This window comes from Microcebus murinus, chromosome 4 (assembly GCF_040939455.1).
Source record: "Microcebus murinus isolate Inina chromosome 4, M.murinus_Inina_mat1.0, whole genome shotgun sequence".
Classification (NCBI taxonomy): Eukaryota; Metazoa; Chordata; class Mammalia; order Primates; family Cheirogaleidae; genus Microcebus; species Microcebus murinus.
The window spans coordinates 31596365-31622574 of record NC_134107.1 but is presented as its reverse complement, the minus strand read 5'-3'; the positions used below and the strand labels follow the sequence as shown (position 1 = coordinate 31622574).

Sequence of the window (26210 nt, the reverse complement as noted above, 5' to 3'; positions counted from 1 at the left end):
CTTTATCTCTCTAGCTAGCATTTTCTCTCGTTTTGATTGCCATAAACCCTAAAACAGAAGGCTTCCCTAGCCATGGCTGTTTGCTCTCTGGCTACTGCTTCTATTGTTTTGACCAAATTGTGCTCTTAGATGCCCCCAGTGACTTGATGCCAACACAGCAGGCTTCCTCTCTATTTCTATTTCCTTTCAGAGCTCTTCCACAAGTTCACTACTGTATTTGACAGTTGGCTGGTCTCTTATTTCTTGAAGCTGTGATAGTCAAGACTTTTAGTTGTAAATAGCAGACCTCCAACACAAATACACCTAGGCACAAAGGCTTTTTATTGAAGTATATGAAGTAATTCATGAAACCTAAGCTGGTAAGATTTCAGCTTTGCTCAGGAGTGAAAAAAGCCAGACTGCTAATGTTCCCAGCTCAGTCTCTCATCTCTGCGTATCTGCTGTATTCTTTTGCATTGCAGACCAGCTTTCTTTTTTCTCTTGTTTCTCTGGCAGAAACAACACTTGAATTTTTACCTGTTTCAGGTCCAACCATTTGAAAATCAGGCTTTCTCCCAAAATTCTTGTGCAAAGATGCCCACCACTGAGCAAGGGGAGGTGGGGCCAGTCACATAGTAGAAACCTGGCAGTTTTTCCTACAACCTTGCATTTGGAGGAGTTTGGTGTGGGGTGGGAGTGCTGCTGTTCCTTGGCATGTAACCCACTATGTGGTCACCTCAGAAATATTCTCTTTTCTTAGGCTCAGTGTCTTTACTCAGACCCCCTCCTGAGCGCTTCTCTTTCCCTTGATCTTTTCTCTTTTCCAGTGTGTGTGATTCTGTCCTTGGGTCTCTTCTTCCTCCTTTATTCCCATATGTGCTTGTCTTTGATGTTGGCTCTTCAGTCCTGTCTCCAGCTCTGCCTGCTCTGTGCTGTAGTTGCCCTCCCTATTTCCCTTTGCTTATGCTATGTCCTCTGATTGGAATGCCATGTCCACCTCTCTGACATCACCTATGAAATCTTCCCCATTTTTCAGGGTCTGCCTCCTTTGTGATGCTTCTGCAGAGCCCTTCAGTCATATCTGACAGCTCCTCTGTCTTCTTTAGCACTTGTTCTCTTTCTATAATGCTCGTCACCAGATGCTTTTGCCATGGGCTGTAGTTTCTTATATACTGTAACTTATGTATATCTTTTTCTTTTTTTTTTACTAACTTGCAGGTGATAAGCTCAGTTAGGAGTTCTGTCCTATTTATCTTTATATTTTCATATTCTAATGATGTAGCATGTCTATAGTAGGTACTCAGTTAATATTTGTTAAGAGTTGGATGCATTGTTAACAGGCTCTGGAATTTTAGTTAGTACCAAAGACTAAACTTATTAGTCCATATCCTGTGGTCTTAAAGAAACTTGATTCTGCTAAAGGAAACCATATTTTGAGTAAATAATTTGGCCTTTAAAAAAAAAAGTTATAAAAGCCTTATTGTAGGAAATTTTAAAAATGCAGAAAACATAAAGATGTAAATAAAAAGCACCCATAGTCTTACTACCTAGGCATCACTGGGTGTAGTTTTGTACTGTAATTGGTATTTTGTTGTATATACTCTCTCATAATTAGAGAGGTAAGCATTTTTAGTATAGATTGAGAATAAATCCTGTTGTCTGTCCCAGAATTTTAAGTTTTGGAGACTTCTGATTCTCAATATTTTTCATTTGGCAAGTGCGAGATAGATGTAGAAATAGGCAGGTCACAGTTTTCTGGGCAGATTTGCCTTTTGAAAGTGAAACCCACTTGGTTTTACTTTTAAAAATCTGTTCTTGTGCCTCTTGTTGTTATCCTACCCCACCCCTGTCTCAATCTGGCAGAGTGTCATGTTCAAACTGATGCTTGCTTGTAAGTCATAGGCTTAAGGCCTGAGCCAGCAGGGACAGTGGAGATAAAGTCACCCACTGCCTTGGTTCACAGGTTAGGAATGGAGGCCCATAGGGAAAGGGGCTTATTCTCTCTTTCCGTAAAGCCAAGGTAAATGGCAGTTGGATATTCAGAGTTTTTAAGACCATAAAAAGTTAAGGGATTTCTGACATGTCCAGATTACATTCCAGTCCTTGTATCCTGTATCATATTATCTTATATAAGAGCTGCCTTTGAGGACATGATCCCACACTGTGGGGAAGGAAGCGATGAATTCATCTAGGAAACATGAGTAAAGTAACTGGCCATCACCTGCCTTTCCCAGGCCCCTGGGGAGCAGCAAGGTGTATGTGAAGCACTGGCTTAAGACTAAGGTAATGAGGCCACCTAAGTTTGGTATCAAGCTCTGGCTTTGTCCAAATGTGAGGTTTAGCTACTCCCATTTCCCATCTTTTTTTTTTTTGGAGACAGAGTCTCGGTTTGTTGTCCAGGCTAGAGTGAGTGCCGTGGCGTCAGCCTAGCTCACAGTAACCTCAAACTCCTGGGCTCGAGTAATCCTTCTGCCTCAGCCTCCCGAGTAGCTGGGACTACAGGCATGCGCCACCATGCCCGGCTAATTTTTTATATATATATCAGTTGGCCAATTAATTTCTTTCTATTTATAGTAGAGACGGGGTCTCGCTCTTGCTCAGGCTGGTTTTGAACTCCTGACCTTGAGCAATCCGCCCGCCTCGGCCTCCCAAGAGCTAGGATTACAGGCGTGAGCCACCGCGCCCGGCCCCATTTCCCATCTTTTAAAGCAAAATATCTGGTCACGGTCACATAGCAAAAGAGCAGGGTTCACACATAGACTTATCACTCTCACCCCAAGCCCTTCTTCTTAACCTTTCCGTTGCTCTTCACCTTTAAAGTGAAGGAATTGGCCCCACACTGTCCAAGTTCCCTACCAGCTCTGAAGGTCTAAGTAGGTGATCACTGAGCCTATCTCCTGCAACCAGCTCTTTAGCCTCTCTGATTAACTGGCTCTCATGGGATGGGGGTAATTTCAGCCACCGGAAGAAAAGAATGCGACAGCTGCAGAAGAAAATAAAGAATGGGACATTGAACATAAAGCAAGATGACCCCTTCGAACTTTTCATAGCAGCCACAAACATTCGCTACTGCTACTACAATGAGACCCACAAGATCCTGGGCAATACCTTTGGCATGTGTGTCCTGCAGGTGGGTGGCTTCCTCTAGCCTGTGATTGAAGTTGAGCCTTATTTGCCACCAAGAACAGGTGTACAGTAAGGATAGAAGAGTCACATGTTCCCTGTCCCCCAAGCTTATTAGTAGAAGACCTGGCCACTTTTCCAAAGGAAACTTGGTCACCTATCCCAAATAACAAGAGAATTTCTGCTTGAATCAGCACTTGTTTAGCCATATTGGAACTGACAGTGCTGCTTCTTTACAACTGGTCCCAACCAGCTGAAGCTGATCAGGCAAGCACCAGGAACTTTTTTTTTTTTTTTTGAGACAGAGTCTCGCTTTGTTGCCCAGGCTAGAGTGAGTGCCGTGGCGTCAGCCTAGCTCACAGCAACCTCAATCTCCTGGGCTCCAGCGATCCTTCTGCCTCAGCCTCCCGAGTAGCTGGGACTACAGGCATGCGCCACCATGCCCAGCTAATTTTTTACATATATATATCAGTTGGCCAATTAATTTCTTTCTATTTATAGTAGAGACGGGGTCTCGCTCTTGCTCAGGCTGGTTTTGAACTCCTGACCTTGAGCAATCCGCCCGCCTCGGCCTCCCAAGAGCTAGGATTACAGGCGTGAGCCACCGCGCCCGGCCAGCACCAGGAACTTTGAATGACCCTAGGACCCCAGCCCCTTTTGGCACTCACTGAAGACTAGGACCAAAAAAAATGTAAGCACAAATCCCACATTTTTGTGCGTGTTATATACATGTACTCCTACACCCATTATTACATCAGTTACAAACCTCGTAAAATATAAATTAAGACGAGGGGGAAATCAAAGTTAGAAGTTCTGGTTTTTTTCTTTCCGCATTCTAATGGGTTGTCTCCTGCACTGCTGGCATGCATCCCACTTTAGGGGATGCATGCCAGGAAAGATCATTTTGCCTCATTTTCACCCTTGTTCTAAAGGGGAACCCCTGGCCTGATCACTGACAGAGTGGTGGCCTGCTCATGTCTTTGGTAAAGTTGCTGGAATGCTGGCTCCTGAATGCAGTAGCTCCCCCATGTGGTACAGTTGCGTTTTATCAAACAGGTTCAATCAATAAATGTCAGAAAATGAATGTAAGATGTTTCTGAAATTCACATGTGAACCAATGAAGGTTGGAAAATTTGTTTCCAAATAGGATTTTATCAGAGATTATTAGAGACATTTTTGACTTATAAAACCAGGCATACCTGTACTCAAGGGCTGGGCTGTCTGCTGGGCCGCCCTAGGAAAGGGGCTGTGCGTCCTGGTGAGTCAGAGTGGGAGGTATGGGCTTGGCGTTGTGCTCTGAAGCCCTCTGGGTTAAGAGTGCCTTGGGGTGTTGTTGCATGACCGAGCCTTTCTAAGGTTTCTTTCTTCCAGGATTTCGAAGCCTTAACTCCAAACTTACTGGCCAGGACTGTAGAAACAGTGGAAGGTGGTGGGCTGGTGGTTATCCTCCTGCGAACCATGAACTCACTCAAGCAGTTATACACAATGACCATGGTAGGCATCTGTTTCTTAATTGTGGGGGTTCAAATCAATTTGTTTTTGCTGTAGTCCACTTTCTTTAAAGAATTCCTGTTGAGCAGCTGTGGTGAATGTTCAGCACAGCCTCTGGACTGGGAGCTCTTTGACTGCAACTAATGAAAAAGTCATTGCAGATAAATCTCTGAGGCCCTGACTGTGCCTTAGAACCTCCGAATTTCACCTTTGCTTTCAGGTATTTGAAAATCCTTTACCAGTGAGATTCAGATATGATGCAGCTGTTAGGTAGTTAAAGTTTCTGGCATGGTATTCTGCAGAGAGCAATGCCAGTGCCTCAATTTGAAAGAAAAGGACCCTGTGCAGACCCCTCACTGGCCCTCATCCTAATGGATGATAAAAGAACATTTGGCACTTCCAACACCCAGTTTGGCAAGAATTTCTTTTCTGAGAGAGGTAGTTTTCTCCCAAAGCAAAAGACATTTTGGCTGAGGACATGGTTAGGAGTGAGTGGGGATATGTCTCACCTGGTGCAGAGCTGGTCTCCCGGCTCCATCAGTATTGCTGCCTGGTGTTCAGAGAGGCGGGTTTTCAGTTGTGCCTGCAGCAGCAGCTCAGGAGTGCTAGTAGGGTTGGTCTCAGGGTTTCATGAGCTGTGTTTATCTGGGGAAGTGGACTTTCCTCAAATCTTAGGGACTGCTTCCTGTCACTACCAGTCCTATCACTTGCCACTGAAGGTCCTCAGATATTCCCAGAACACTGTCATCCCAGGGCCTTTACACTTCCTCCCTACTGGAATGTGCTTCCACTGCACGTCTGCCAGGCTTTCTTCCTTATTGCAATCAAGTCCCCGCTCCAATATCACCTCATCGGTGTGGTCTTCCCTCACACCCTGTTCAGCGGCTTGGCCTGTCACTCCTTAACCTGCTTATTTTTCTTCAGAGCACTTGATGGTTACCTAGAGTTATATATTTGTTTTTTGTCTGTCCTCCTGTGCTGGTCTGTAAACTCCACTGAGAGAAGGGAATGCCCCCTTGCTAGTGCATTCGCAGATCCTAGAAGAAAGAGTGCCTGGCATTTAGTAAGTGCTCGTTAGGTATTTGTGAATGAAGGACTGACTGTGCTCACTTCCTCTTCCTGGCTGCCTGCTTATCCTTCAGGTCTCAGCCTGTCATCTCAGGGAGGCCCTCCCTCTTTACCTTGTATAAGGAGGCTTGCTCCCCGCTCCCCATACGCTGTGGCTGCACTCTGTGTCTCATTTGGAGCATTTGCACAATTTGTATTTAGTTAACTGTGTTCTCTGTATTCCTCTGAACTTTAGACTATAAGCTGTGTGACAACAGAGGTCACTGTGCTTTATTCACCAGTGTATACCCAGCACGTCTGGCGTACAGTTAGCATATAAATTTTATTAAATGAATGAATGCATCATAGGATGCTGGGTAAAATATGGAAAAAGTCAAAGATTATAGTAAGAAACATTGCCTTTAGTGTCTGATCCTAGTTCCAGCGAATACCATTTGGCCAGTTCAGCACAGCACACCATTGTGTGGAAGTGGCTTTTGTTTCCAGTAGGATCACTGATGTCTCCTTTGATAGATGTCTCCTTTGAGCCCTGGGCTCAGCATTGTTTTATGACTTTGTTAATGGTTGTTGTCTCTTTTAGGATGTGCATTCCAGGTACAGGACTGAGGCCCATCAGGATGTGGTGGGAAGATTTAATGAGAGGTAGGACGATAGTCCCTCACAATTGTGGGGGACTTTATTTTTATCTTGGATAAAGAATATCTTTATTTTGGATTCAACTGAAAGCTTTGGTTTTACATCAGGGAAAGTAGTACAAGATTCCAAAACGGTGAGATTCTTGGCAGCAGCAGTAGCTGTGACACTAACTGGCAGCAGTGAGAGACAGTGGAAAGCTGGGGCCAGGAGACCTGGATTCTGTCTTGCTGTTGGCCCTGACACTAGCTCAGTGGCCTTAAACCAAGCCACTCTGTCTCTCTGGGTCTTAGCTTACTCATCTTTTAGGGGGGTGATTTGTCTGGATCACTTTTTCCCAGAAGGTATTTCACAGAACACTGGTCTTTTAAGAAGGACCTTATGACAAGAGGGTTTTCTGGCCAGATATGTCTGGGAAACACTGACGCTGTTTTCCTTTATGAAGATTCACATTAGTGTAGCTGCTGAAAAGTCTTGGAGCAGCCAGGACCTGTTTAACTGATTGGTTTCCAAATGTATTTTACTATAGAGCCCTTTTTAAAGGAACACCAGTTAGCAGCCTGAGAAATGCTTTAAGAAACTTTGGGCTAGATCAGTGGTTCTCATCTGGAGTAGTCGAGACTCTCATTTGGCCCCGTAGGGACATTTGCCAACGTCTGGAGACGTTTTGATTGATAGTCATGACTTGGGGGTGGTGGAGGAGGGTGCTATGAGCATCTAGTGGGCAGAAGCCAGGGCTGCTGCCAAACAACCCGCAGGCACGGGGCAGCCCCCACAACAAAAGTATTAACTGGTCCAAAATGTCAGTATTGCTGAGGCCGAGAAATCCTGGCCTTGATGAACCGTGGGGGCCTTTCTCATTTTAATAATCCGTGATGCTGTAACTCAGTAGAGTGAGCAGAGCAGGAGGAGCAGCTGTGTGCTACTGACTAGCAGAGAAGCCTGTGAAAGTAGCAGGTGAAGCCCTTTTATTGCAGTTTGGGAGGATGTTTGAATTTTATAGGCAAACACATGTTCTGTATGCAAGAATGTTTTGTTAAATTTCTTCAGGGAACTTTCCTCTCCCCTTCTTCCTTTTATTTATTTCTTTGTCCTTGTGACAGAAGGTGAATCCATTTTGTGTTTGTTTCCCTGTGTGACTTGTGATCATATGTGGGTTGGGTTTAGAATTCTCCATTTAAGGATGGCCTGAGCCACTTCAGTGCTGACGAGTGAGTCTAGGGGGATGAGGAAAGGACCAAATTATGTAGGGAACCAGATGGTTGTGCATAGTAGGGATGCTTACAGTCAGTCTCTTGGGAGGAGTTCTTGGGTTCTCTTATTTGCTGTATAAAGCATGTTCAGGTGCCTTGTAGAGGAGGCTCTGAATCATCTCACATTGCTCTCCAACTGGGTTTTGGCTTTCTCTGGCTTTCTTAGAGGCACATGGGGCCAAGTGATTTTCCTAAAGAAAAATGTAGACAAATGTGTAGACATTGCCTGCTCTCCCCAGCTCTTCATTCTAGTGATTTTGTTTCTCAGGTTTATTCTCTCTCTGGCCTCTTGCAAGAAGTGTCTTGTCATCGATGACCAGCTCAACATCCTGCCCATCTCCTCCCACATTGCCAACATCGAGGCCCTACCTCCACAGGCTCCGGTGAGTCTGTATCAGGGCTCCGGGATTCTGCAGGAGGCTGTGTTTTCTGTGTTGATCCTCTGTCGCAGTGGCAAACCTTATCCTCCTCTCCTCTCTGGTAGGATGAGAGTCTTGGTCCTTCTGATCTGGAGCTGAAGGAGTTGAAGGAGAACTTGCAGGACACCCAGCCTGTGGGCGTGTTGGTAGACTGCTGCAAGACCCTAGACCAGGTGAGCGCGGTGTTCAGAACTTCTGCACCCCAGTGTAAACAACACAGAGGTAAAATATAGCATGTGGAGAGCGGCAGAAGCCAAGTTAAGACAAGTCAAGACCTGGAGCCTCCCTGGGGAAGGGGCCCTTTCTCTTGCTCATGCTCACACATGCTCAGCAACGGCAGGGCTATTCCCTGTTGTCTGAGTTCACAAAAGAAGTCTAGGGATTACCTTCCCTTGCACCTCAAGTTAATAGTTCAGGGAGCTGGGGTTCAGGGGCAGATGGACTACATGTAAAGAGGAATCTTCTTAGTATTTTTCTGAGAGAGGGTAATATGTATTTAATTTCAGTTAAGTTGATGATATGAAGTTTTTGCCCATGGCTTGTACAGAGTGAGAGGAGAGCTTGAGGCCCCTAGTATTTACTGTGGTTCCAGTGTGAGGCCTGATGAAGGACCTTTGGGGTGACATGTACCTGGTCTTTGGGTGCAAACAGCAGGCTGGGTGGGATCTGCCAGGATGCATTTCTTTGCTCACTAAGGTAGCCAGCGCTGGTAAACTCGGCTTCCCTGCTGCTTCCTGGGTCACGATGGGAGCTGACAGGTGTATTCAGGGTTCTAGTCCAGCCTGAGCCCGGATGAGCAGCACAAGTCTCCTGGCACTGGGCTCCACCTTCCTGGAGGGAAAGAGATGCAATGATACCTCCCACTTGTGCTGAGTCCCAGCAGGCTGGCGTCCCTTTTCATTCTGGAAATACAATCACCAGCTACAGAGCTCTCTGTGCAGCCCAGGCTGCAGGCTGTGGGATGCTTCGAACTACTTCCTGGTGTACCCTCTTTATCACCAGTGAGAGGGAGTGAGAGACAGGATGAAGAGGGAGAAATTAAGGGGGCGGGGGGAGGCATGGGCAATATATATAACCTTAACATTTGTACCCCCATAATATGGGGTATGAAAATGGAAAAAAAGAGGGAGAAATTACATTGCTAGTAGTAGTGTTTATTTAAAGGAAAAAAAACAGGGGGGGAAGGAAAGAAAATTAAGTAGAAAAGAATATGCATCAGAAAAATAAAAAGTGGTGTTTCTGCTTAGCATTGCCACTCTGCAGAGGCAACTACTATTAATAGTTTATTATGTATCCTGAGTCTTTTTCTATGCATGTAAATGGGTACTTTTATGTGAAGGGGCCACACTGTATAAAGTATAAATGGTTCCCTGTTAGACATTTGGGTTGATTCCAGCTTTTTTGCTATTATATAATAGATAATGCTGTTAGGACATTATTACAGGTAGGTGTGTGGGGACTATATTTAGGATAAATTTCCAGATGATGAATTGCTGGACCAGAGATTGTATGCATTAAAATGGGCGTTGCACCAGTTGATGGACCTATCCACAGTGTATGAAAATGCCTTTTTCCTATAGTCTTGCCAGGAGTGGGAACTTTTAAACTTGTAATGCCTGTTATCCTAGCACTCTGGGAGACTGAGGTGGGAGGATCGCTTGAGTTCAGGAGTTCGAGACCAGCCTCAGCAAGAGTGAGACCCCCATCTCTACTAAAATAGAAAGAAATTAGCTGGGCAACTAAAAAATAGGAAAAAAAACAATGTAGCCAGGCATGGTGGCGCATGCCTGTAGTTCCAGCTACTTGGGAGGCTGAGGCAGGAGGATTGCTTAAGCTTGGTAATTTGAGGTTGCTGTAAGTCAGGCTCACACTGCAGCACTCTAGCCTGGGCAACAGAGCGAGACCCTGTCTCAAAAAAAAAAAAAAAATACACAGTGTTCAGTAAGGGCCAGGTTAAGACAAGGAGGACCTGGATCCCCTTTAATTTTCCATCTGGAGAGACTTTGGCTTCCTGAAGCCTCCTTCCCCTTCCACCCGCCTGGGCCTGCTTAGTGTCTTTTGCTGCCTAGGCGAGTGAGACAGTTTGGCGTCTGGCCTTCCCAGCCTCAGGTCCTAACACAGATCCCAGCTGGGGAGCAAAGTTTGGCCCCTGAGTAGTGTGCAGCTCCTCTCCTCCAGGGCCACTGGCATCTTGCTTCCCTCCTGGGCTCTCCTGGGCACTGGGGCTGGCAGTAGACAAGTGGGACACACCTGCCTCATAGAGTTTACCCTCTAGTGGGATGAAACAGTGAATAAAGGATGTGAGGAGATCTGTGGTGAAGTAGAAGGGCTTTGTACAATGAAGAAAAAAAGAGCAAAGTGGACCAGGGTGTTCAGGCTGAGGGTGGGTGCTGTGGTTCTAGACACAGTTGTCGGGGATGGCCTCGTTTAGAAGGTGGTGTTTGAGTGAAACCGTGGAGAGGTTGAGGAGATGAACCTGGTGGCCCTCTGGGCGAGTGGTTCAAACTGAGGGATCAGCATGTCCGTAGGCCTGAAGTAGAAGTTTGCATCAGGTGCTCCAGGACTAGGGAGGAGGCCGGTGGGCCAGGGGAGTGTGGGAGGAGTTAAGAGGACCATACAGGCCACTGGAAGGGCTTTGGCACTTTGAGAGAGATGGGATGGTGGAGGGTTTTATGCCTCCAGTCTCTTCCAGAAGGATCCCCAGCCTTATTTTTAAGAGGATCCCTCTGGCTGCTGTGTTGAATACAGACTTGGTGGAGTGAGGATGGAAGCAGGAAGACTAACAAGGAGGCTGCTGTGTTGAGGGAGGCAGGGCAGGATGGTGGCTTTGAGCAGAGTGGTGGAAGATAATGGTGAGGGATGGTAGGGCTTGTGTGTGTTTTGAAGGTAACAGGATTTGCTGACTAAGGTACAGGGGAGGAAATTGAGGCTTTCAGCTTAAGCAACTGGATAGTTACCTGAGATGGGGAAGATGGTAGGTGGGGAGGTTTGGGAGAACACAAGGTGTTCAGTTTCAAGTTTGAAATGTCTGGTGTGCAAGTGGAGATGTACAGGAAGCGGTTGCATATGTATGAAAGTCTGATGTGCAGGGAGGTGGCCTGGACTGGAGCTGTGAATTTGGGAGTTATCAGCATCTGGTTGGTATTTAAGGCCAATCACATGCTGACTGAGACTGAGATGAGGTGACCAGGTTTCAGGTGTGCTGAGCAGTGTTTGCTGGTTTGTGAGAACTGCCCCCATTTTATTCAGCCTCAGCACCAGCCTGACTTCTCCACAGTGATGCTGGTAAATGGCTGAAACGTGGGCCTTCCCCGAAGCTCACCTAATATGTTTGTCTTTCCACAGGCCAAAGCTGTCTTGAAATTTATCGAGGGGATCTCAGAAAAGACCCTGAGGAGTACCGTTGCACTCACAGCTGCCCGAGGACGGGGAAAATCTGCAGCCCTGGGTTTGGCTATTGCTGGGGCGGTGGCATTTGGGTAAGGGGATCCGAGTCCCTGTCTTTGGGAACTCTGGGCTCTTATGGGGCAATGTGCAGGGTGAGGGGTTAGGAGTCAGGAGAACTGTTATCTCAGGTTCCTAATTCTCAGTGGGGTCACTGATTTCTCTAGGTCTTGGGTTCCTGCCAGAAAACGGCAACACTGTTTCCCCCACCCACCCTAGCTAGAGGTACGTGTGTGTGTACACAGAGACATGTGTGCACCAGGGCCTTTGTAATCTTTACAGTTGAACAAACATGTAAAAGCAAAGAAATGGGAGTAAAAAACTTTAAAATTCTCAGGGAATGAGAATGTCTATGGCCAGCTTTGCTGAGTGAGAAAAGTGTAAGTTTGACATTTTAATGATTTTGAGTAATAGATTTTGTTTGCTTCTGAGGAGCTGCTTTTGGGAGTGATGTTACTTTCTGTTCTTTTCTCTTCTGTGTGGAAGATTTATATAACTGCCCATAGAGTATGTTCACCCAACTTTGCAGCCACAATAACAGACCTAGAATTTACGATGTTCTCCCAGACGTGTTATCTTCTTTAGTGGTCCTTAGAGCTCTGTGGGCATTTTCTAGATTGATAGACCCAGGCTCAGGGAGTTTCAGTGATTTACCCAAGATCCCTCAGCAAGTTGGTGCCCGCAGAGCCAGGTCTTGAGCTCAGGTCCGGACTCCCAGTCCTTTGTTTTTCCTGCTGCTCAACCTCTCAGCCATTATCATCCTTGTCACTCAGCAAGGATCCCTTGGAGGTTAGCTGTGGCTTTGGGCTCTCTGGTTTCACAGTTTGGAAGCCTCCGCACAGGGAGTGACTCGTCACAGGGAGTGACGAGTGTGAGGCTGTCTTTCCTCTAGCAGGGCACTGATCGGGCATGTGCGGTTCTGCACGCTGGAGGGGTTGTGCCCACAGTGCCTGTCAACACTTTGCTCGCACAGTTGCTGGTCGCTAAACATTGGGACTTGATACCTTCCAATTGTTAATGTATTTTCATTAGTTTGGGAAGAAAAGGTCTGGGGTTGCTTTACTTTTCCTCCTTGAAAGGTGTCCTGACTTTTTCCCTGATGTTATTTCTGGTTATCATCTTTGGGACAGTGGCAAACAAAAATCTGTTTTTAAAAAATTTTTCTTACAAATCCTCCTTTTTGTTTTGTAGGTACTCTAATATCTTTGTTACCTCCCCAAGCCCTGATAACCTCCACACTCTGTTTGAATTTGTATTTAAAGGATTTGATGCTCTGCAGTATCAGGTAGGAAATTGGGGTAAAGACTTATTTTGATTCAGTGCTGGGTTTAAATTTAGGTGAAGTCTTTAAAATGCTTGCTTACCTTCTTGATATTTAGTTTCTAAAGTTTGTCATTGGTTTGACTTTTTCCCCCGTAGGAGCATCTGGATTATGAGATTGTTCAGTCTCTAAATCCTGAATTTAACAAGGCAGTGATCAGAGTGAATGTATTCCGAGAACACAGGCAGACCATTCAGGTGAGGCTCGTTCTCAGATCCTCCTGTATTTAACTGGCTCTAAGATGTTTCCTATTACAGGCATTTTTGTCCTGTGTAATTGCATGTCCTTTAGACGGTATTGTTTCGTGATAAACCTGTTCCAGGTTTTCAGCCACTTTGAAAGAAGAATGTTGAAGTAAACTAACAAATGTGTGTAGTCAGATTGAAAAGTTGTAGTTGTGACCCTCGAGTATGGAGTAGGTGGGCTTGAAAGTATGCTGACTAGCTAGAAGAGAATCATTGTTCTGACATCAATTCTAATTTTGCTTAGTTACTGCAGGTTTTAAAATGGTACATTTGTAACAAGAACAATAACCTCACCGTTTAAAAGAACAAAAGAACTTTGCAAAATGTGCTCTGAATCTTTGTGGTTTAGCCAGTGGCCTATTTTCCTTTTTAAACAGTGTTTTCCCAGAAGGTCTATAAATCTCTAGTGCTCTGTAAACCTGAATGGTCTGTTCTTGTCCAAGGCTGCAATTTTGCTAAATCTCTGAGAGAGTCATCGGGTGACAGGATTACAGAAGGGGCTGAGACTAACAGGCTCTTAGTGGAGTAGGTTCATCTATTTATTTTTGGAGTTGGATTGGTTGGGAAGTGAGCCAGGTGAATTTGGCAGTTTATGCCCTTGAACTTTTTGCCTGTCAAAGTATATGAATATGCATGTGCATAAGGTACACCTTTCATCAAAGGGTTCAGGTTATAAACAGTGTTACCTTAAAGATCTTGATTTCTTCTTACTAGGTCTTTTTCTAGAATCTCTTCATTCTATGCATTTCTTCCCGCTTTTGCCTGATTCTGCAGGAGGAAAGACTGCTGTTGGTATGGAATAGGGGTGCAGGGCAGGCTGCAGGCTCTGAGAATACAGAGACCTGTTAAAACTCAAGAAAAATACACAAACCAAAGAAGGAAAACATTTCCCTGCATTGCGCTGGCTCAGCCCTTGCTCCTCCTTGGGTTTGTAATCAACACCCTGTCATGTTACCAGAGTCCTTTTGTCTCCAGACTGGAGTTAAGCACAGAGGAGGTGACCTTACTTTATGAGACTCCATTTGTGTTCCTTTGAGGCCTCTTCCTTTGTGCTGAAGATTGAGAAAAGGAAGAATATTAAAGCTGGCTAGGTCTCCCTTGGAGAGCTTCTTTCTGTTGCTTAATTTTTCTGTTTAATTTTTCCCCCTAAGAATCCAAGACTTGGGGCCCTGTTGAGGCATGTATTCTGCTGCTAGAAATGCGTGGGGTCACTGCCTCTCTGACCCATCAACTTGTAGCAGAGCAGTCAAAAAATTTATTTGTAATGAAACACTTCAAATGTGTAGAAAAGTACAGAGACCAGTATAACAGTCAGGTGCCCAGCACTCAGATTTAAGAACATGTTGACATTTAGCTGTTTGCTATGTTTGTTTCATATTTTAAATGTCAAGTATGTGTTTTTTTTTAAAGAACTAAAACATCACAGATATAGTCAAAGTCCCTCTGTACCCCTCCCCACCCCATTCCTTCTGTCACTCCCCATAGGTAATTCTGTTCTGAGATTGGTGTGTTTCCTTTCAAGTCATGTGTTTTTATTTTCAGTACTAATTATGTATCCTTAAGTGGTAACATACTACACTTGTCCTCCTTCAGCTTTCCTTTTTAAACATTTTTTTTCAAGCATTTGTCTGGATTGAAGCTTGTAGATCTAGTTGATTCATTTTTAAGTACTATGAGTATACTATAGCTTATGTGTATGTTTCTGGAAGTGGAATTGTTGGGTTTTAATGATCTGCATAGATTTCCAGCTTTCGTAAATGTTGCCAAATTCTCCTTTAAAGTGGTTGTACCAGTTTATCTTCACACCAGCATTCTTTTGAGTTTTTATTTCTCTAGTCCTCACCAGTTCTGGGTGTTATACAGCTATTTAAGTTTTGTGAAATGGTATCTCCTTTTGTTTTTAGTCTTTCACTGATTCCTCCTGAGGTTAAGTATCTTCGTTTATGTTAATTGGCCATTTAGGTTTCTTCTCCTATAATATACTTCTTCATGGCCTTTTCAAACCACTCTAAAAATAGCAGGAAGCCCTCAAGAAACTTGAAGGGGTTGTTTGTATGCATAAGGATATGTAAGTGTGTTTATTAAGAATAGGTTCTAGAAATGTCCCTACCAGTGCAGGGAGACTTGGCCTTTATAATGATGGCATCAGAGCAGGGAGCACAGTATGCAGCATGAGAAATCTGACATCCTCCCCTGTCACCACCACTGAGGTCCAGTTGTGCCTCTGGTGTCCCTGAGCTCAGGTGTCCCTGAGCTGAGGCTGGGGAGAAACACAGGGAGATGAAGAGTGAAGGGAAAGGAGCCACTGTCTGTCAGTGCTACAAGCTGGGCACTGGGCAGGGCATTTTTACATAGTTACCTTGTTTTTTCTCCAGGCAGCCATAGAGAGGTCTTCCCTCCATTTTACAGAAGAGGAGTCTGAGGCTCTGTGGGATTAAGTGACCCGTCCAGGGTTACACAATCAGTGGTTGAACTGTTTGAACCCAGGTGTCTGACGCCAAGCCCATCTCATTTTTGCCTTGTCAAGAGAAAGGAGAATGGGAGAGGAGAAAAGGCAACAGAGAGAGAGAAAAGAGAGCCGCCTCTGTGATGAGTCACCATTAGTTGGCCACACTAATCTAAATTTTTCTTCCCCACAGTATATACATCCTGCAGATGCTGTGAAGCTGGGCCAGGCTGAACTCGTTGTGATTGATGAAGCCGCTGCCATCCCCCTCCCCCTGGTGAAGAGCCTACTTGGCCCCTACCTTGTTTTCATGGCATCCACCATCAACGGGTAAGGTGCTGTGGGCAGGAGTCCTCACTCCTGTGTAGGTTCTTGCAGATTAGGTGGCATATAGTGGATGTGGCCTGGGAAACAAAGTCTGATTCCCAAAGTCTGAGTTTTGGGGCTGCTTCATTCTCTCTTGGGGCTTCTGCAAATGTGAGCCAGCCTCTTAGTAAACTAACACACCTCTGGCCTGGCTTTACATGGGCAGCATAAGACTGAAGAATTTCGTAACCCAAGCGATGGGTGTCTCCTTTTGTCTGTAGGTGTGATTGAGTTTTAAAAAGTACATGGATGGCAATACCAATGTCTGATGTCTTAGAATTATGTGAAAATACAGTGTTAAAGTAACTATATAATTAGCATGAGGAGCTAATAATGGCAAGAGTGGTTTTTAAATTCGAAATATTTAGTTCATGCTTGCTATAGAAAACTTAGAAAAAAAGTGTGTGTGTGTAAAAAAAAAAAAAAAGAAGAAACATATAAGCAAAAGAAAAATCTATAATATAGCCATCTAGAGAGAGCTTCTGTTAGAATTTTGGTTTACCTTTTTTGTGCATTTATTTTACTTTTTCATTTTGAACAAGAATATAAACATAGTTTGTATATTGTTTTCAATTTGCTTTTTTACATAACATATTGCAAAGTCTTTCCAGGTCAATAAATATATCTTCAATATTGGAAAGATTTCTGTACGGAACTCACATCTTGAAGAGATAATTCTGTATTGCAGATTTATTGCAACTGTTGTACTTACACTGAAAACATTTAAATGTAATGGATTTTTACTTTTTAAAGAGCTTTGAGATATAATTCACATGCCATAACATTACCTGTTTGTTAATGTCTATAATTGAATGGTTTTTAGTACATTCATAGAGAGTTGTACAACTGTGCTCACCACGGCAAATTTTAGAACATTTCATCACCCTATAAAACTACATCGTCCTCCAGCTCCTCCATAACCCCCAACCCTAGGTAGCCACTAATCTATTTTCCATGTCCATAGATTTGCCTATTTTGAACATTTCATATGAATGGAATCAAACAATATGTAGTCTTTTGTAGCAGGCTTCTTTGACTCACCAGAGTGTTCTAAAGGTTCACCTGTGAAGCGTATTTCATTCCTTTTTATGGCTGAATAATACTCCATTGTATGGATATACCACATTTTTTAATCCATTCATCTGTTGGTGGACATTTGGGTTTTGGCTATTATGAATAATGCGTTTGTGAGCATTTGTGTATAGGGTTTTGCGTGGATGTGTTTTCAGTTCTCTTGGGTATGTACCTAGGAGTAGAATTACTGGGTTAGCTTGTGTGGTTAGCTCTATGTTAACCATCCGAGGAGCTGCCAGACTGTTTTCCAAAGCAGCTGCACCATTTTACATTCCCACCAGCAGTGTATGAGGGTTCTAATTTTTCTACATCCTCTCACACATTTGTTACATATTTTTTTGATTACAGCCGTTCTAGTGGGTGTGAAGTGGTATCCCATTATGGTTTTCATTTGTATTTCCCTGATGACTAATGATGTGTCGAGCATCTCATGTGCTTATTGGCCACATTTGTATCTTGTTTGGAAAAATATCTGTTCATATCCTTTGTTCATTTTTCTAATTGGGGTATTTGTCTTTTTATTATTGAGTTGTAAAGGTTCTTTATTTTTGTATTCTAGATACAGGTCCCTTATCAGATATGATTTACAAAAATTTTCTCTAATTCTGTGGGACTTTTCACTTCCTTGATAATGTTCTTTGAAGCACAAAAGTTTTTAATTTGTTTTGTTGGCTTGTGCTTGCTCTTTTTTTTTCTTAAAGAAATAAGTAAGTGGAATTCCTTTAGGAGAGCTTTGTTATGTGGGGGGTTGAAGCGGAGGGGTAAAACACTCTAAAGTTCTAGCTTTTCCATCATTCTATAAAAGTAGTATTTAAGAAATATTTGGGCAGCCTTTAAATATTATGAATACTATGAAATGATATAAAAATAAAAAAGGAAAGCCCTTTGAGCAGTGTGTGCCCCGTGGTCATATGTGCTTGTGACTAATGACAAGAAGGAAATACTCAAAAATGAAAAGAGCTCTGTGATCAGATTGTAGATGATTTAACTTCTTCCAAATTTTGTGTTAGCTGTTTTATCTTACCTTTTAAGTGAAAGTAGTAATGAAAAGAATTTCTGGGGTGGTGGATTTGTTTTGTCTTAATTTTCCAAGCTGGAAATGTTCTTGGTTCATTTCTACATGCATGTTACTTCTAAAATAGCAGCTCCCGTTAGTTGACCATTTAACTTTGTTTTAGTTTCACTATGCTAAAAGCTTTGCTTAAGTCATTTTTTAAGTCCTTATTTTTTTTAATTCATATCATAGTCCTGTGTGGTGTGTAGAATAGCCCCATTTTGTGGATGAGGCTAAAGAGATTGAGTTCCTTACCCAAGGGTACTAAGTAGATGAGCCAGGACTTGAGCCCAGGCCTGAATGGCTTGGAGCTGACCTGCTATCTTTGGATACATGCATGCTATGCTGAAAGTTCAGAGATGAGCAAGGTTCTCCTTGGGAAGCAGGAGTCTGGTGTTTTAGCAGGTTGAGGAGAGCAGTTCTCTGTCCCCTCTTAGAGAGTGGATTTGGGACCTTGTGCCTGATTCCCATTGCCTTTGTTCCTAGCTACGAGGGCACTGGCCGGTCACTGTCGCTCAAGCTAATTCAGCAGCTCCGTCAACAGAGTGCCCAGAGCCAGGTCAGCACCACCGCCGAGAACAAGACCACGACAACAGCCAGACTGGCATCAGGTACCCCAGAACCTGAACCAGGCCCTGCAGGTCACAGCAGGTCCCTTCAGACTCTCTTGCTGGATCCTTGCTTCCCCTGTGACATCAAGGACCAAACCTGGCCGGGCGCGGTGGCTCACGCCTGTAATCCTAGCACTTTGGGAGGCTGAGGCGGGCTGATTGCTCAAGGTCAGGAGTTCGAAACCAGCCTGAGCGAGACCCTGTCTCTACCAAAAATAGAAAGAAATTAATTGACCAACTAAAAATATATATACAAAAAATTAGCCGGGCATGGTGGCGCATGCCTGTAGTCCCAGCTACTCGGGAGGCTGAGGCAGGAGGATCGCTTGAGCCCAGGAGATTGAGGTTGCTGTGAGCGAGGCTGACGCCATGGCACTCACTCTAGCCTGGACAACAAAGAATAAAGTGAGACTCTGTCTCAAAAAAAAAAAAAAAAAAAAAAGGACCAAACCTTCCCACCATCAGGCTGAACAGTTGAGTTTCCAAGAGGAGAAGTAGCTTTTCTCCAAAGAACAGCCATCCAGTGACCAGATAGGAGTCTGACTTGAGGCTTCTGGTGGCAGGGCCCTTCTTTATCCCTGTCTCTGGGCATAGTTGCATTGACTTAGTGGGATCCCTTTGGGGCTGGTATCATGGCAAGTTGAATATCCACCAAAACAATTTAAAACCATTCAGTTTAAATTCTCGAGCCATGTATATCTGCGCATCATGTGACTAATATAAAGGGGAACACTTTTCCTTGCTCTTTTAGGCAATACATATTTAATAATTGTTTCTTAATTGTGTGATTTGCGGAAACAGCACGCACGTTGCATGAGGTTTCCCTCCAGGAGTCAATCCGATACGCCCCTGGGGACGCGGTGGAGAAGTGGCTGAACGACTTGCTGTGCCTGGATTGCCTCAACATTACTCGGATTGTGTCAGGCTGCCCCTTGCCTGAAGCCTGCGAACTGTATCCTCCTCTGGGTCTCGTTGGCACCATGAAAGGGAGAGAGGGTGCTGAAAGAATTAGAAGGATTTGGGCCCTTTGTTTCGTAGGACGCTGCTCTAAGAAAGGGAAAAGTTGAACATTCTGCATTTCCTTTTTCTCTTCTTCCTTCACTAATGTGTTTCTGCCTGGGACCCTGGGCTCCTCTTCCCAAGCCAGGGAAAAAGTCACACTACTTCCAGAGAGAGCGAGGTCGTCTTGCTTTGGGCTTTCTTTGGTTTGTTCTGGTTGCTTAACTCTAAACCCAGCTACTATGTTAACAGAGATACCCTCTTTTGCTACCACAAGGCCTCTGAAGTTTTCCTCCAACGGCTGATGGCCCTCTACGTGGCTTCGCACTACAAGGTAACTGCCATAGCCCTTGGGTGAACTTCATTCAGCAGGGAGCTTCTGCACTTGGCAGTCCCTGTGGACTTGGCTTTTTACGTATTTTGTTACCCAGTGGCTTGGGCGACTATTCCATTGAGACTTAAATGTCCTGATGTTAATGAGGTCCAGTGACCTCGCTTTGCACATAGAGTAAGGAATTCTAGCATGCAGCTCCATGGGGTGGCTGGAGAGGATGGAAAGCTCTGCCTGTTTTTTAAAAGGTACTTAAATTTCTTGCCTGTCTGCCAAACTGATAGGCTGAGGTGACATCACAGTTGTAACCCAGTGGTACTGTTTGACCTGAGACAGCTTTGTATCTCTGGGCTATTTTTAAGGAGCAGTGAATTTGAGGGCTCACAATATCTGAGACTCTTAAAAAACTGAAGGGCAGTTGGAAAGTATACTTTTTGAGTGTCTGGACAGCATTTTTATGAATAGCCTTTAATGGAATGCTGAAGAGAATGGTGTTATAAGTGGTGACAGCTTTTCCTGAAATAGTAGCCTCTTATCTGGAGGAAGTTCACTTCCCAGCTGTGACATAAGAAGTGCCAAATAAGTTCTCTTCTGCTCTCCAGCCTCAGTGCTCAGGTTGAGAGGACAGTAGGCATTTGAGGCTAAGTCCCACTTAAGCCATCATGAAGAGTCTCAGGCTTGCCACAATACTGGAAAGGTGCTTTGCTGGGTGGCAGCTCCTCACTTGGTTTTGGAGAAGGCAGTACCCCAGTCGTCTGATGATTCCCAATCGAGCCTCCCGAGTAAGGGAAAGAGGAGGGATGCTTCTCACCAGCCCTGTCTCTGCTTCGACAGAACTCTCCCAACGATCTCCAGATGCTCTCCGACGCTCCTGCTCACCATCTCTTCTGCCTTCTGCCTCCTGTGCCGCCCACCCAGAATGCCCTTCCTGAGGTGCTTGCTGTCATCCAGGTACACAGACAGAGGCATCCTGTGTCATTGCTTTGGGAGAACCCCTTGGACATTGGGGGTTCATGGCCCAATAACTGCAGTGAGGGAGGCAAGTGGCTGGGTCTGTTGAGGCAGGTGATCAGGGTGCACGGGAAGAAGTCGTCGCCACCAGCGACCAGAGCCCCACTGTTCATGGATGGGTAAAAAAGCTGGAACTGGCCACTCTCTTATTTGACTTACGGCTCCTTCTGCAAACAGAACTTGTTTGTGTGTGTTTCCCCCCTTTATTACAAAAGCAACACATGGTACTTATGAGATTAGAAGCTATAGATTGGGGAAAAATTTTTTTGACCCTTGGCATGTATGAATGCATCTAGATAACATTTTTCCTTTTTGTAAACATGAGGTGGTTATAGTATTTGTTAATTTGCTTTTTTAAGGCAGTGTGTCAAATATTTATAATCTTCGTAAGTTTTAAAAGCTGTGTAGTATTTCATTATATGCATGTACCATAATTTGTTTAACCATTTACACATTAGATACTTGAGTTATTTTGAATTTGCACTGTTTTGTACAGAACCACATGAGCACACCGTGTCTTAATTGGTATGCATAGGTGCCCAACATGCATGGACATCTTCTAATGGTTTTTTATTTTATTTTTTTGGGTTTTTACTCTGGGTCAGGAGGATGTCAAGTCTTCTGCTTGTAACATGGGGCCTGATAATGAAGCTTCTATGAGAATTGGATGAGTCAGTCAGTGTCTGGGTTAAACCTGGACATGGGGGCGGAAACAGCTGGTCTAATCAGAGAGACAAAACAGTGTCCTGTGAGTGGCCTCTGAATCTGGCCTTTTTGTCTGCTCTGGCTTCCTCCACAGGTGTGCCTTGAGGGGGAGATTTCTCGCCAGTCCATCTTGAACAGCCTGTCTCGAGGCAAGAAGGCTTCCGGGGACTTGATTCCATGGACGGTGTCAGAACAGGTGATGGGCTTTCCTTCCCACGTCTGAGGGAGTGAAGCTGGTGGTGTTAGAGGATGTTTGTGTTCTTAGGTTACCAGTTAATGTTTCCCACGCAGTTCCAAGATCCAGACTTCGGCGGTCTTTCTGGTGGCAGGGTTGTGCGCATTGCTGTTCACCCGGATTATCAAGGGGTAAGGTGTTCTTGGGCCTCCCAACCCTGGTGCGCCACTGTTAGCTACAGCCATGTTGTTGGCAGCTCTTTAGCCGAAGTGTACTTGGTTGCTGGGATAAGAAGCTAGTCAAGAAGCAAGTAACGTTCTAGGCACTTCCCTGCTCTGGGGAATTTAGCAGTGCCTGGGCTGGGCAGGTGGACAGGATGATGGTATATGCTCACTCTTCTTTGGTGAGAGGAGGGGCTTGTGAACCAGAGCTGCTTTCCGTAATTACCTTCTGTCTCTTGGAAAGCCCCACTGGGTAATTAGCTGTAGAAACTTCTCTTTAAGGCAGTGGTACAGAAAAAGTCTCTTTTGGGCTTGCCGGTCTGGGGACTGGAAAGAATGGACAGACTTCTTTACCCTCAGGTGGCTGTTCTTGTTGTGCTAGGGCAGTGTGAGAACTAGGGCCATACTACTTTTGTTCTTAAGAGTCTCTGCTTGGACCTCATTGAGGGAGTTCAGTGGTTCTCTTTGCTATGTGCAGTTTGACCAGGAGTGAAGGCTCTCTAGAGCAATACAGGGGAGTAAAAGGGGCTCAAACAGAGAGCATCTCTCTGCCCTCTGCCCATTTCCCTCCATGTCTGCTCACAGATGGGCTACGGCAGCCGTGCTCTGCAGCTGCTGCAGATGTACTACGAAGGCACGTTCCCTTGTCTGGAGGAAAAGGTCCTTGAGACATCACAGGAAATTCACACCATCAGCAGCGAGGTAAGCAGCTTTTGGCAAAACTCCTTTTTTCTGGTTCTTAGGAAGATAATTTTCTGGGTCTTTAGGGGCATCCACAAGAACGGTCCAGAGGTCTGGAGTCTGCTCACATTTTCTCCTGATGGCTTCTTTCTCCAGCCAGACACTTAAGATCCTCAGATCAACATCATCAGCAACATCTGGAAGCTTGTTAAACATGCAGATTCTGCTGAATCTGAAACTGGGATAGGCCCAGCAATCTGTGGCTTGACAAGCTTCCGGGGTGATTCTAATGTTCACGAGAGTTTGAGAACCACTGCTGTGTGGTCTTCTCTTTCTCACTAAACCCAGACTAAGGGAAGTTGTTTCTTTCCTCGATAAGAATGATTAATACCAGTAACTTTGACAGCTTTTCACATATATTTATTGGTTTTCGTAGTATGCCTTTTTGGGAGCCAGGAAAGGGGTTTTTATTAGGTTCAAGCTCACAGTTTTGTCACTTCCGCAAGGCTGTCAGATGACAGAGCCTGGACTTCATGCTGGATCTTCAGGACCCTGCCTCTGTCCCTTTGTAAATCTGTTGGGCATTTCTAACCTCTGTGGCTGTTTTCCTGCATTCTAGAGGTTCAGAGCCATGCGATTCCATGCATGTTTAGGTGGTTTGTGTACTTGGCAATGACCACTTGACTAATTGGTGTTCCTGTATTTTGAAAACCACAAGAGCAAACCAAGAAACCTCTCCCAGTTTTTCCTTGTGTTTAGTCCAGAGCCTGGTGTGGCAGGGGTGCTTGAGAATGTCACAAGCTGTCCTCTCCCCCTGCTGAGCGGACTGTGTTCTTTCCTTGGCGTCTCCTAGGCCGTAAGCTTGTTGGAAGAGGTCATCGCTCCCCGCAAGGACCTGCCTCCTTTGCTGCTCAAGTTGAATGAAAGGCCAGCTGAGCGCCTGGACTACCTGGGTGTTTCCTACGGCTTGACCCCCAGGCTCCTCAAGTACGTGCCTGCCCTTCTTCCTGGGTCCCTCCCTTGGCATAGACAAAGAAGTCCTGGAAAAAGAGTCGTGTGGCTATCTCCCTTTGTAGCCAGTGTCTGTGTTAGCCCACTGTCGACTCCCTGCCCTGCTCCTCCTGGCCCTCGTCTGTCTTGTCTCTCAGCCTCTACACAGAGGGCACACATAGGGACCTACTCTCTCTGTGTTGTTGCAGGTTCTGGAAACGGGCTGGATTTGTTCCTGTCTATCTGAGACAGACCCCGGTGAGTGAGGCATCCGGCAGAGAAGGGGTTTAGGTGTGTGGTTATGGTAGGTGATGGGCCTGTCCTTGCACATAGTCCCTGCTGCTGTACTCTGAGCAGGTGTTCGTTTATTCTGATGAACACTGAGCCACCCTCACTGACAGGCCTTGTGATCACACATTTCTTCCTGGTGCTTATTGGGCTTTGCGCTTGATAATAAGGTGGCAGAAGTGCACGTGGACTTGTTCATCAGATTCTGGAATCCTGTAAGCCAAAAAAACTGGTTTTAGGAGAGGAATGCAGTTGTGCAGACTTGTATTACTAGTTGGTATCTGAGAGAGATACAAATATGTGGGAGACAGAGCCACAGAGGATTACTGAGGGAAGGTGAGAAAGTGACTGTCAGTCATTTAAAGAAATATTTACTTAGCATCTATGGTGAATCAGGCAGTGAACAAGATAAGCCATGAAGCTTATTTTCTAATGTGTAAAAACAGGCAACTTAAAAGGGAACAAATAAGAAATGCTCAGAGAGCAGTAAGTGCCGTGAAGAAAACCACACTGAGATTATGGTATAAAGAGGGGTCAGGCCTCTAAGAGGTGACCTTTCAAGCTGAAACCTGACTGATCAGAAAGGACAGTGGTGTGACAGTCCTGGAGAAAAGAGCCTCTCCAGCCAGAGGGAACAGCAAGAGTAGGGCCTGAGGTGGACATGAACTTGGTTATTTGAAGGAAATAGAAGCAGGCCAGTGTGGCTAGGAAGCCCTTGGAAGGGAAAGAGTTGTGATTCACGGTGGGGGCCTTAGTCCTCGTTAAGGATGCTGCACGTTCTCCCCGTTCCCTTGGAGGAGACAACGAGAGGAAAGGACCTGGCCACCGTGCGGAGAGTGGACGCTAGTATCCCAGGCGTGGAGGCAGGAGGCGTGGGTGAGAGGAGAGGGAAGTAGTGGCGGTGGAGAGAGGTGACCAGTTGTGGGATACACTTTGGGGGAGGAACTGGCTGGAATTGCTGAAAAATCAAGTATGGAAGGCGTGTGGACAGAAGCAGCCAGGGTGACTCCTAGGGTTTTGGCTTGAGCAGCTAGTGTTGGAGGTGCTAAGATAGGACTCACGGGGGGAGGAGCAGATTTGGAGGGAAAAGTAGGAACATATTTGGCATAGTAGGTGTGAGATGCCTGTTAGACATCTAAGTGGAAATGGAGAACAGGCGCTGGATTGTAGGAGTACGGAGGTTGAGGAGGGGTTTGGGCAGGAGAGGGAGTCCTGGGAGTCACGAGCATGTTGGTTGTAGAATTTACTCCCTGAAGGCAAGGCTTTCCTGTTTGTTCCTGCTGTACCCAGCTCTTGGAAGAGCATCTGTTTAGAGTATGTGTTCAGTAAGTACTTCAGTGCAGTGAACAACAAGCATCTGGAGCTATTGAAAATCCACAAGGGTAAGTCCTTGGACTCTGAGGCTTAGAGGAAGGAGGAAGACACAGCATGGGAGACTGAGAACAAGCAGCCCTGATGTGAAGGAGGAAGTTGGGCACAAGGTGTCAGAAGTTAAGATGAAGAAGTGTTTCAAGAGTCAGTTGTAGTGCAGAGAGAAAGTAAGGTGAGGACACACAGTTGGCATTTAGATTTGTCGGTGATCTGAGTGAGGGCAGCTGCGGTGGAGTGGGGGGCTCAGCCTGCCTGGAGAGGAGAGGAGGTGGGGACCATGAGGAGAAAGGGAGCAGAGAAACCAGGTAGCTGGAGGGAGATGGAGTTAAGGCAGGTTTGTCAGATAGGAGAGTCTAGAAGCATATTTGTTTGCTGCTGGGTATGATCTTGAAAGTAGTGGTGCAGGTGAGGGAGCTGATTGCAAGGGTGTGAGCCCTGAGGCGGCTGCGGGGTGGGACCCAGGACTCAGGAGGGGAGGTGGCCATGTACTTCACCCTTCATAGTAGGGAAGGCAGAGAGTGCGGGCACGTTGCTTGGCTGGTTGATTTGGTGCTGGGAGGATGAAGTTGTTCTCTTCTGATTGCTTATGTTCCCTGTGAGAGGGAGGCCATCAGTATTGCAGGTTTGATTGTGGAGCGTGCAAAACCAGTATTTGAGAGTAGCTTCCAGGGTCCATTTGAGAGTTCGAAGTGGGACTAGCGAGGACCATTGCATGCCAGGCTGCTTCTGCGAGGGCATGGAGCAGCAGCACAAAGATGCTCTGGGCTCTTCTTGACTGGTGGTTGAGACTGGGGATGTAACTGGCTGTCAGCTGAGAGGAGAATGCAGACCAGCGAGCTTCAGTGTGGTCTGTGGTGTGTTCCCGTGGTCTTGTGCTGTGCTCTGTTCATTTTGGACGCGGTGCTGACATC

At 45.4% G+C, this 26210-nt stretch overlaps 1 protein-coding gene across 1 annotated transcript in view; it reads left to right on the top strand.

The window, feature by feature from the left end:
• The window catches only part of NAT10 (N-acetyltransferase 10), a 42336-nt gene that overhangs the window by 8000 nt on the left and 8126 nt on the right, over positions 1–26210 (top strand). The window contains exons 4-21 of the mRNA XM_012739889.3: positions 2938–3109; positions 4474–4596; positions 6242–6303; positions 7816–7930; positions 8032–8139; positions 11312–11445; positions 12602–12695; positions 12830–12928; positions 15616–15752; positions 18403–18527; positions 19329–19479; positions 19764–19860; positions 20692–20808; positions 21668–21769; positions 21865–21939; positions 22555–22671; positions 23504–23637; positions 23850–23898. Coding sequence (XP_012595343.1) covers positions 2938–3109; positions 4474–4596; positions 6242–6303; positions 7816–7930; positions 8032–8139; positions 11312–11445; positions 12602–12695; positions 12830–12928; positions 15616–15752; positions 18403–18527; positions 19329–19479; positions 19764–19860; positions 20692–20808; positions 21668–21769; positions 21865–21939; positions 22555–22671; positions 23504–23637; positions 23850–23898 — 2011 coding nt within the window. The remainder of the gene's footprint in view (positions 1–2937; positions 3110–4473; positions 4597–6241; positions 6304–7815; positions 7931–8031; positions 8140–11311; positions 11446–12601; positions 12696–12829; positions 12929–15615; positions 15753–18402; positions 18528–19328; positions 19480–19763; positions 19861–20691; positions 20809–21667; positions 21770–21864; positions 21940–22554; positions 22672–23503; positions 23638–23849; positions 23899–26210) is intronic.